This window comes from Nematolebias whitei, chromosome 12 (genome assembly GCF_014905685.2).
Source record: "Nematolebias whitei isolate Nwh7 chromosome 12, NemWhi1, whole genome shotgun sequence".
Lineage (NCBI taxonomy): Eukaryota > Metazoa > Chordata > Actinopteri > Cyprinodontiformes > Rivulidae > Nematolebias > Nematolebias whitei.
The window spans coordinates 42,139,091-42,150,814 of record NC_056509.1 but is presented as its reverse complement, the minus strand read 5'-3'; the positions used below and the strand labels follow the sequence as shown (position 1 = coordinate 42,150,814).

Sequence of the window (11,724 nt, the reverse complement as noted above, 5' to 3'; positions counted from 1 at the left end):
CATGGTAGCTAACAGCTAAAAGGAGCATCATGGCAGCTAACAGCTAAAAGGAGCACCACGTTAGCTAACAACTAAAAGGAGTGCCTCAGTAGCTAACAGCTAAAAGGAGCACCACGGTGGCAGACATGTTCCTGTTTTTAGTATTTTACATCGCTTTACAATGTAGCTGTTTTTTGTTTTGTTTTCACATCATTTCTTTTATTTACTTTTCATTTTATATGCTTTTATATGACTGTCTACTGTTGTCTTTACCTCATCTGTGTTCTTTGTTAAAACAGGTCTCTCTTGTAAATTTGAGTCCTCCAGGCTTAATGAGACTAAACTGTATAAATAAAGGTTGAATAAAATACATTATCTTTTCAAATCTTTATCAAACACATTTCCCTCTTAAATCTGCTTCCGTATGCTTGCTTTGTTTGTCTTATGCTACTTTTAGCTTTTAGCTACAATTCTTTTACTTTAGCTGTCATTCTGCCACTTTGAACTTGTGGCTAGAACGTACAACGTTTAGCTTTTAGCTACCACCCTGCTGCATTAAAATTTTAGCTAGACTTTTCCACCTTTAGCTTTAAGAATCCAAAAAGCTACATCTTTCACTTCCCATCTGTGGAGCTTTGTCAAATCAAAACCGGAGCGTGTGAAGCAGCTTAAAGAGAAGCTTTTTAGCTCAGTTTCAGCTTCTGTAAATTTCAGCAGTCATTTAGCGCTCGCTGTATTTTCCAAGACAAAGCAGTTTGTCCAGTCAATGAGTTTGTTTTTCTTCGTGTTAGTTTTTAAAGGCTGTGTGATTGTTATATGTAATCTGACCAAGATGCTGGATTTCTTTGCACTTCTCGCACTCGTCGCGGAACTTGATGCAGCCGGCCGAGTTGCGGCGGATCTCCCTGCAGGTCATCTTGCCGTTCCCAAAAGGCTTGGTGATGACCACGTCCTCATTCACGCTGCCGTCTGTAACAGGCACACGCAAAGTGCACGTTAGTTAAAGGTCATCGCGATGCTGCTCGACAGCTTTTCTCGCTAACCTGCATGAACGGGTCATAAAAAGTTACCCTGGTTAGTCGGGGGGTCAGAGTCTGGGTCCATCATGGATCCAAAAAGGTTCCTGTCCATTTCCATCAGGGGGGAGAACAAACTTTGGAAGTCGGGGAACGGATTGTGGAACAGCGTGCGGATGCTTCTGCTGTGGCGAGAAATCGGCGCCAGGAATTTAGGGAAGAAGAACATCGGAGGGTGCACGTGATCGGCCACCTGGGAGTCGAACACAGATGACGGGTTAGAGCGGTCCCAAAGACAGAACTCTGGTTCCTTTAAACGGTTTTCACAGGACCGCACACACGCTGAAAGAAAATGAAGTCCAGGTGCATCTAAAAATAAATAGAATATCGTGAAAACGTTTCATAAGAGAAACACATATATTCATTATACAGAGTAAAATATTTCAAACCTTTATTTCTTCTAATTTTGATGATTATGTTTGACAAATAATGAAAAACTAAAATTCAGTGTCTCAGAAAACTAGAACATTGTGACGAGGGTCAGTATTGTGAACTCCTGGTGTCACATCCTGGTCAGCTGATGAACTCCTGGACATGAACTGCAAATGTCTCGTTCCTCACGTCCAGCCACTCCTGAACCAGTGACATCAGAAGCGTCTCACCTGCTGAGGAGACAAAGAACTGGACTGTCTCTCAGAGGTCCAGCGTCCTCTTTTCAGATTAAAGTAAATGTTCACGTCATTTGGAAATCAAGGTCCCAGAGTCTGGAGGAAGAGAGGAGGACCAGAATCCACGTAGCTTCAAGTCCAGAGTGAAGTTTCCACAGTCAGTGATGGTTTGGGTCCATGTCCTCTGCTGGTGTTTGTTTTCTGAATCCAGTCAACTCAGCATCTGCCAGGACATTTTAGAGACTTTGTGCTTCCTTCTGCTTTATGGAGATACTGGTTTCATTCTCCAGCAGGACTCGGAACCGGCCCGCACTGCAGAAGGTACCAAAAACTGACCGTGGAATATTTTCATTTTCTGAGACAGTGAGTTTTGGTTTTTCATTATTTGTCCATCGTAATTACAAGAAATAAACATCAACGTTTATGCTTAATAATCCAGATAAAAAAAATCCAACAAAGTTGAGTCAGCTCCTCTGGATGGTTCATTTTTTCGTTGAGACTTTCATCCAAAGGACTTCATCAGACTGAGAAGCCACAACAAACTCAGTCCCATAAGCAGCACATTCACATAGTGGGCCAACCAGTTTGATGGTGATAAGATGGTTTCTGGAGTCCGCCCTCTCCCCTGTCCACTCCTCTGAGGCAGCCACAGCCAAAGTGGTTCAAAACATCAAAGTTCATGCTCAGTAGTCCAGGTAACAATCGACGGGGTGGAGGGCGGACTCCAGAAACCATCGTATCACCATCAAACTGGTTGGCCCACTATGTGAATGTGCTGCTTGTGGGATTGAGTTTGTTGTGGCTCCTCAGACTGATGAAGTCCTTTGGATGAAGGACGAAACGTTTCAACAAAAAAAGAAACTCTGTGTAATGAATCTATTTAATAAATGAGTTTCACTTTCTGAAATAATTAGCGAGAAATATTCTAATATTTTTAGATGCACCTGTACTGCCGTTTAACCTAACATACATGTTTGTGGACTTTAATAAGGAAGTACTTTCTGTGTGGAAGTCCACAGAGAAAATGTTTTTCTAATCTCTAATTGTCAAGATTCTGGCGAACCTGAGTGAATCATCGCCTCAGTTTCCTGTTAGCTAACTTGACTGGTGTGGCTTCTAGGTTTGTGATGGTGTTCTGTATAGGCCTGTCACGATAACAAATTTTGCTGGGTAATTAATTGTCTCAGAAATTATTGCAATAAATGATAATATTGTTTGAAGTTTGACAATAATTAGTAATTCTTGTCATATTTAAGAAGAAATGCTCATTTGTTTTGTGTGCAGTACCTTTTTTGATCACTAGATGGCAGTACAGAAGGATGGATAGTGAGGGAGCGAGCAGCGTGTCTCTTTAAGAAAAATGGGAGGGAGGCCCCTTGACGTGACATGGGCTGTTTCTCTTCGGTTCTCACAATGGCGGACGCACGGCGTGGTTTGATTTTTCACACAAAGCTTTTAATTTAAAAAATCAGTAAGCAAGTTCTCAGCTTCTTTTTGCAGAGAAAAAAAACAACTTTTTAGACAAAGGCACAGGTTTCAAACGTGAATTTTGGAGCTTCGACAAGACGGAGGTTTTTTTCCCCCGAGGTCGGCCTGTTAGCTTAGCTTCTCAGCTTAGCTGCTTTTAACGATCCAAAAACGCGAGTTAAAACAGATTTTAAAAAGAAAAGAGAAAGGGAGGTGTAAGAATGTGTTCTGATCTGAAGCAGGGAGAGGTGGAGCAATTGTCTTCCATATCAGAAGGTTTATTTTACATGTAAAGTACAAGATCACCTGCCCTGGGCCGTTGTAACTCCACCATGCGGTCATGAACAATGGCGCCGAACGTAAACAGACAACCCATCTTCTTCAGAGCTCGACCACACCCCCTGGAGTCGTCACCACCATCAACGAATGGGAAGTCCTACTCTATCATGTGACCCAGCTCTCAACCAATAATATCTCGCCATCTTGTGTTCTGTAATGGGTGGGTGCGTGAATGTCTGGGAGTTGTAGGCATGTAGCTGAAACTACATTTACTACTGTAAACGGAATCAGATCATGTTTTAACACATCATTCTAAATAACAAAACAGGATACATATATCTAGACATTTCATTAAGTTAATATATTATCTGATAAAATTATATTTCAGAGGGGTCAGTGAAGAGCACCAGAGTTGAGCCTTTTTGTCATCCAGTGTCTTCAGTAGAAAGAGAGAGACGAGAAGAAACGATAAAGCCGATAAATGAACATGAGGTCGATAATTTTCATTTATCATGCGATTAATTGATTTATTGTTTATTGCGACAGGCCTAGTTCTGTAGACTTCCATCAAGTGGTTTCTTGAGCTTACGGTATGTTGCCTTCCTATGATCTCAAACCAGCCTGCCCATTCTCCGACCGTCAAAAAGGCAATGTCGTCTCCATCTGGATCAATCTAAAGATGACTCTGGGTGGAAATACCTGTTAAGGTTCTGACTACACTGTTCTTTAAGAATATAAAATTTAACCATTTCTTTATATCTCATGAGAAGATCCAGTTTTTCTACAGTTATCTTCTGTACAAATCAAAGCATGTTGACGTGAGTTGAGCGGAACCTTCATGCTGTCTGAGAAGATGTTCTCCACTCCGTCTTCCATCTCCGTGTATTTTTCTTCCAGGTTCCTGAACTCTTTGTTCTGCCGCCGCCCCTCCTGCTCCAGGGTGTCGATCCGCTCCCCGTTGATCCAGATGGAGAAGGGGGACGTTCTGTTCAGCACGTCCTCCAGCTGCACTTCACAAAAGAACACAGTTTAGCTTTAAACCAAACCCTGAAAGTCCTTTAAAAAAATAAAAATAAAAAAATGTGAAAAGCAGTCATTATGTGCCTGACCTGCCGTCCCACCAGTCCAGATCCGCTGCTGCAAGTTCTGGAGTAGTATTTAACGCAGGTCTTCTTCAGGCAGGGCTTGCACTCCTCCCACAGAGTCTTCATCGTCTCGTTGCAAACCTCCTCCTCCTGCTCCAGCTTGGCTTCCATCTCCTCAGCCGCTCGCATCGCCTCCTGCGGGACAACTCACATTTTAATGCCAACTTCAGGAAAAATTAACGCTTGTCACGCGTTAAAAGTAAAATGTGTACTTTTACTTTATAATACTTTTCAGAAGGTATTTTGGTCTGGGTTTTTTTATTAGTGCTAATACTGATTCACATTTCACACTATTGATTTACAGGTTTATTTTTTTCCTAAAAGTATTTTGCAATCAAACGTCTTCTGCATACTTTGTGTTTTTTAGCCAACCACAGATCTTTCAGCTCATTCAGGAGACGATAATGACACTTCTGATTATTTGTAACTTTTACACTTTTCACAATATTTGACTTAATTTACAATAATTTCCCAATAAAAACACAAAGAGCTCCTCAGTTATTTCAGAAAAATTGTTCTCTTCAAAACTACTTCAGCATCCGCTCTGTTTTTTTACTTTTTGTACTACTGTTAACTTTTAGCTAGACTTTTGCCAATTTGGTTTAAAGCTAGCTTTTAGCTACACGAGTTTTTACCTAACATTTTGCTACTTTTAGTTAGCCTTGTGTTTGTCTTTTGCTGTTTTTTATAGCATGTTGCTACTTTTATCTAGCCTTTTGTTACTTTTAGCTTTTAGTGAACTTTTTGCTGCTTTTAGCTTACATTTAGCTACTTTTAGATATTAGCTAGCCCATTTTTATCTGATGTTTCTAGCTACTATTTAGCTACATTTAGTTTTTAGTCTAGCATTTTGCTACTTTTGGCCTAAAGTTAGTATTTAGCTACTTAAGCTTTTAATTAAGGTTTTGCTGTTGGGCCATTTGGTGCTTTTATCTTTTAGCTAGATTTTTGCTGCTTTTTTGATAGTATTATGCTACTTTTATCTAGCTTTTTTCTTTTAGCTAGTCTTTTGTTACTTTCAGCTTTTAGTAAACCCTTTGCTGCTTTTAGCTTGCATTTTGCTACTTTTAGCTACCTCGTTTTTAACTTTAGCTTCTAGCTAATGTTTTGCAAGATTTAGTTTTAGGCTAGCCTTGTTTTGATACTCTATTTTGTAGCTCATCTTTTGCTACTTTTAATATAGCAAGTCTGACACTTTTTGTTAGTCTTTTGCTACTTTTGGCTAACTTTAGCTTCAGCTAGCCTTTTTCTACTTTTACTTTTAAGCTAGCTTTTAGCTTTTAAATAGCATTGTGACCTTTTAAGTTAGCCCTTTATACTTTTAACTAGCCTTATGCTACTTAGCTTATAGCTAGTGTTGCTTTTGGCTGGTGTTTTTTTTTATAGCTTTATCAACCTTGTTTTAGCTTCTGCAATAAATTTCAGCAGACTTTCTGCATTTTACAAGAATGTTTTTCTCCCTCGTAGTCTGATTTAATAACATGTTTGCTTACAGTGTTATTTACCTACTTTTTTTTTTTCACTAAATGTAATTATTGTTTCTATTTGAGACAAATCTCTGGCAGGTTTTTCATTTTTACATCTTTCTGTTGCTTCGTTTTCTCCAGAGCGTCCACAAACTTCTTATGGTCTTCTGAGGATTTCTGCATGACGCTCTTCATCTCCTTCACGCCGTCAATGGCGTTTTCAATCTGTTTGTCCAGGTACCTCTCCCCCAGGACGGAGATCTCTGTGAATCACAACCAACGCACAAAAAGTGTGTGTCGCTGCCTGAAACGTAGACTTTCACATCTGAATATTGTCCACATGATGTCCTAAAAAGAAACTTAATGTTAGGAATGATCTCCATAAACTTACCGTTCAGGTCGTCCTTGGACGGAGGCAGGATGCAGTTGGCCGAGGCCAGAAGAAGAGTCAGAACTGCCAGGGACTCCTTGGCCCACTTCTTCTTCTTCATCATCATCATTAACATCCTCTCTGACTCTCAGAAGGAGCAGCAAGAAGTAACGAAGAAGACCTGGAAATTACAAATGTCACATTACTTCATGTAAAATGCACCTAGGCTGGTTTAAAGTTGTAATGATGCCACGTGTCCAGCAGAGGGAGCCCTGAGCTGTGGAGAGGCCGCCCAGAAGAAAAATGAGATGTTTGCTCAGCAGTTTTTCCTGCTGCTCAGCAAATGTAAAAATAACTGATCATTGTTGGTCATTCGGTCATGAAACATGAGGACGTTTTGACCGAACTGACCTCAGATCAGCCCTTTCTGTGCCACTGACCCACTGTGCCCCCCCAGAAGCTTTATATAACAGAACAGCACTTTCTCTGTTGATCCATCAGTTTATTTCCTCTCGCTCTGATGTGTGCCCGTTTATTAACACTATTCGTCATTCCCTTCCCACCTGAGCACACAAACACAAAAAATGGGCAAACGGAGAGGAATTTATCGAACAGACGCGCCGGCCTTCTCTCATCTATGTGCAGATTTTCCCGTGTGCGTTTCTCTAAGGCTGAATCTGGACTCTGGTCTTCCCTGAACTCTGTTTTGTTTCGGTGGATTGTTTGGGTTCACCTACAGCCTTTTGGAGACATGAAGTTTCATTGTTGTCTTCTGGAACTTCATGCCTTCATCGGCTGCTGGAAGCTTATACAACGAAAAAACTGTCTCCATGGCGACGCCTCAAACTCCCTCTGTTGACATTAAAAACACGACACAGAAATATACATGTGATACTATTTACAATTTTAATATTTAAAAGCACTATTTCTTGTTTCACTTTGCTAAACGTCCGTCAGAACACAGATTTGGTATCGCTCGCTGCTGCTGCTACTTTTGTCTGTCTGTTAGCAAAATATCTCATGGACGAACTGTAATAAAACTTGCCTAGCCACTGGATGTGTGCCAATTCAAGATAAGTGACCTTAAAAACTAGCAGAAGCAGGTTTAAGTCCGCCAGTTTCACAGACACTCTACTGAAACTTCATGTGGTGAAGCTGAGACTGATGCTCAAACCATATTCTGAGCACGATCCGTTAACTGTAGGAGTCCAATCTATCCCTCTGTTAGTAAAATATCTTGAGAGTTTTCTCAGATTGGGTGCACATTTACACGTTAACTCTTGGAAACGACCTAATTCAAGCTGTCCTTTGCAGCGAATCAGTCTTTTAGCGCCACTAAAATGTTGACTTCAGTCAGTTTGATGTGGTAGTAGCTGTGAGTCATTCACAACACACGCTCTGAGCACAGATACATCCTGTTAGAGCTTAAATTATCACACGAGGTTACGCAAAATGTCACGTTCTACTAAAATGACTAACTTTCTTTGAGCAACTCTTCCTAACAATTACTATTTAACTTGGTTATTCTAGTCGGAGCCTTTTGTCAAATGAAATGGGTGAAAAAATTATGTTTTAATGAAGAAATATTATTGAGTTTTGGATTCATTGCATTAAACGGATCAAACCGTTGAGTCTTGGCCTCAAATTGCGGTGAGGAGGATTTTCTCAGGATTATCTCAGAAATGAGAATCCAGCTCTTTCCTCAAGGTCACGTCTAAAGATTAAACAAGACGCTTCAGATTTGGCCAAATCAAAACAAAGATTAATACATTTCAGCTGCCTCAACCAGGAAACGGCCAGTATGTTGAGTTTTAGTGAATTATTTGCTGTTTTGATTGTTTAATTATTCAAATTCAAATTCAAAAATACTTTATTAATCCCAAAGGGAAATTATTTGTTGTTGTAATTCGTTATCCTCATTTCATTAAGAGATGCTATAGATGCTGATGACTATATATTGATATTATATATATGACTATTATATATATATATATAAAACAGAGACATCCCGTTTTTTAAATTTTTATTTGTTTTCATTCACAGTCACCTGCTTGTCCACCACCACGTCCTGTTTCTATGGTAACAAGAACAATTTAATTTCATCTCCGCAGCCATTCGTGATTTTATCAATTTTTCCCACTTCCGTTTCATCAATATATTTTTAGCGTCAACTTCTTTCACTTGTTATTTTGTGAACTGTTCATTCCTTGACTCGCAACACTTGGTCAAAAGATAATTTTCCAGCTGCTTTGTACAACATTTGAACTCTTTTCTCCCAAATTCTGCCGTTAAAGTTATGAATTTAGAGACTGCTGTACTGAAACATGTTGATTCAATCAGGAAAGAATAAAATAAAATGTACAAACTGTTATAACTATTGTTATAATGTTTGAAAATCGTGCAAATTAATGATAAATGTGGTACGGTCAGCACAAAATGCAACTTCATGACCTTCATTTATGTTTGTGAGATGACTGTGCATGATAAATGATTATATTCTCTCTTTTTATGCAGTTTTTTTTCTTTATTCTGCATCGTCTCCAAGGTACGTTCACCATGAAATGAGTGGGTTCATCTTGTGTACAAAACATCTGGAGGTGACCTCGCTGATGCTTGTTTCCAGATTCCCAATAAAAAAAAGGAGCACCCATGTAATAATCTGAACTACATTTTCTGCAAACAGCACATTGTGGCCTCTTGTCCTCCTATTTTTAGGTGTTTGGGGATTTGGAGGGTTAACTTGGAGAAAATCAAGGTCATTCCTAAACCAGGACACAAAAAACTGTATTTTTTTTTGTTTGTTTTTCAACAGAGCATTCTAATATAATAAAACATAACATGTATTCATTCTATATTACTTTAACATTTGTCAAATTACAAAGTAAAAAATACTTTTTATTTTTTATTTTAATGCTTTTTTTTTCCTGTACAGCTTTAAAGGCTAAAATAAATGATGGGTAAACCACCCACAGAATGACGTCACCGGCCTTAATCCCGTTGTTTATATCCAAAGATGGAGGTCACACCCATGAGTAAGCAATATAAACAGTAATCAACACGTCAGCAGTTTTAGCTAAAAAACTGTTGAAAAGACTAAAATTATTAGGAGTCATAATTTTACACTGTGACGTTTCATTAAAGTTTCTAATGCTATTTTAGCACTCAGAAGGTAAACATAAAAACTGATTTATCCGGATGAGCATCACCTACAGCTGCAGGGACTTTAAAAATAAGAGCCTCTCTGACTCACCTCTGCTGGTTTCCAGTGACTGTGGACCGTCTGACGCTGCACCAGTTCGGCAGCTGCCAGTATTTATAGCCTAACGGAACCGTGCAAACCGGATTCAGAGAGAAAGTGCGTCCCTGCCGCATCCAAGGCGTCAAAATGACGCAGTCTGACAGTGACTTCCTGCTTGACCCTTCAAAATAAAACTACAAATTGGAACGTTTTGTGTTGGGATTAAAACCAAAACAACTATTTTGGTTTATTAAAACGCCAGTAAGCGTTAAGTAAGCTTTTAATAATTTAAAGTCAATATATTGTTTGTTAGCTTCAAATTCAAAATTCATACCTAATCTTTATAGTAGAATAAAATGTTTTAAAAGTTTGTAAAAAAGAAAGAAAGAAAGAAAGTTGCACAAGATGTACGTGTCTTAAAACAGATTTGAAATGCTGGTACATTTTGTTACATTTAGAGAGACTAAAGCCATAAATGCACTTGGAAGGGGTGGTTTTCTACAAATATGCTAACATTTAATGAAAAACGATATTAATGAAAATACGTTTAATAAAAATAAATTTAATAAAACACATTTATAAAAAACATACTTTCTTTTAAGACCCATAAAGTACACATCACTGCACCCTGTATTCACTGGTGGTCATTATTAAGTTCACACAGACTCTTCCACTGGAACATTTTCATCTTTAAATCACTTCTTGGTCTGTTGCCTTCATACATCTCCTCCTACATGTCACTGCGTGAGTGCAGCTACAGCGTGCGCTCAGTCTCAGGACATTATTACCTGCAGTGTCCCCTCAGTGCGGACTGAACCAGGCAAAAGGGCCTTCTCCTACTCTGCTCCTATTTCTTGGAACATATTGAAAAAAGAGCTGAAGCTCTTGACCTCTCTAAGCAGCTTCAAACAAGTTCATGGGAAAACCAAAGCAGACATGTTCCTGTTTTAAGCATATTGCTTAATAACGTAGCTGTTTTTGTTTCGCTTTAAAAAAAAAGATAATTTCTTCCATTTACTTTTCATTTTACATGCATTTTTATGATTGTTGTCATCTGTGTCTCTCTCGAGACTTCTATAAATAAAGGTTGAATTGAACTGAATGTTAGCTTGAACAAATTTAAAGCATAAGTATATATAAAAAACTGGAAAACTGCTAGAATTATCTCACAACAAATATCTAAACTTATTGTTTAAAGTTTCTCATATAGTTTTGCTCCTTTGTATTTTTTTTCTTTCATTATTTTGTAAAACCCATTATTTTGTGACATGCAGCGAGAGCTTGTTTTTGTATCTTGTTGTATTGTTCTGTTTTGTTTTGTTAATAAAGTTCTTTAAAAATATATGTTAGCTAGTTGCTAATGGTAGCACCATTTTGTGTACAGCTTTTTAGCTTCAATATCAAAACTCTTACTTAACCTCCCAATGAAAAAACAATTTGTTGCTTTACTTTCAGCACAAGCTACACAAGAAGATGTGACTTTTTAAAAGAGACGACTAAAAACGCTGGTAAGAGCTGGTTTTCTGAAAATATGCTAATATGTGTTAGCTCGTTGCTAATGGTAGCATCGTTATCACTGTACAGGTAATTTACATTTATTGCTCAATAAATCACTTATTTAACATTCCAACAACGCAACAAAATGTTCTAACATTTAGGAAAAGTTGCGCAACAACATATGTCGTTATAAAATAAAAATTACAGGGCAAGCTCATTATGTTTATTAGGGTGCTAGCATGTTGCTAACACGCCATATTTGTTTAGAGAGATCAGATTTAAGTAGATTTTAATTTATTATTATTGAAATTATTATATTATATATTAATTATATACTATATTAATATTATGTAAGTTATTGAAAAGATTTAAATGACAGTGCATGACGTTTTTCAGTGCTTTTAGCGGGGTTCTTCGGTGCACAGTTCATGCTTGTTAACTGGAAATATTTGTTATAACTGAAGTTTAAATTAATAAACAAAGTTTTAAATAATAAAAGAAACTTTATTGAAGTGCTTTGCATAAATGACGAATTTCAAATTGTAAGGTTGTAAACATGTAACATTTACATCACCCAAATAGATTTAAAAGATTTAATA

The 11,724-nt window shown here is 38.1% G+C and overlaps 1 protein-coding gene across 1 annotated transcript in view; it reads right to left on the bottom strand.

Moving 5' to 3' along the window:
* clu (clusterin) overlaps positions 1-9,781 on the bottom strand; it is a 13,779-nt gene extending 3,998 nt beyond the window's left edge. The window contains exons 1-7 of the mRNA XM_037685603.1: positions 9,641-9,781; positions 6,412-6,571; positions 6,135-6,283; positions 4,519-4,689; positions 4,244-4,414; positions 1,050-1,248; positions 808-948 (exon numbers count right to left, since the gene is read on the bottom strand). Coding sequence (XP_037541531.1) covers positions 808-948; positions 1,050-1,248; positions 4,244-4,414; positions 4,519-4,689; positions 6,135-6,283; positions 6,412-6,526 — 946 coding nt within the window. The 5' untranslated portion in view covers positions 6,527-6,571; positions 9,641-9,781. The remainder of the gene's footprint in view (positions 1-807; positions 949-1,049; positions 1,249-4,243; positions 4,415-4,518; positions 4,690-6,134; positions 6,284-6,411; positions 6,572-9,640) is intronic.
* Positions 9,782-11,724: the final 1,943 nt, after the last annotated feature.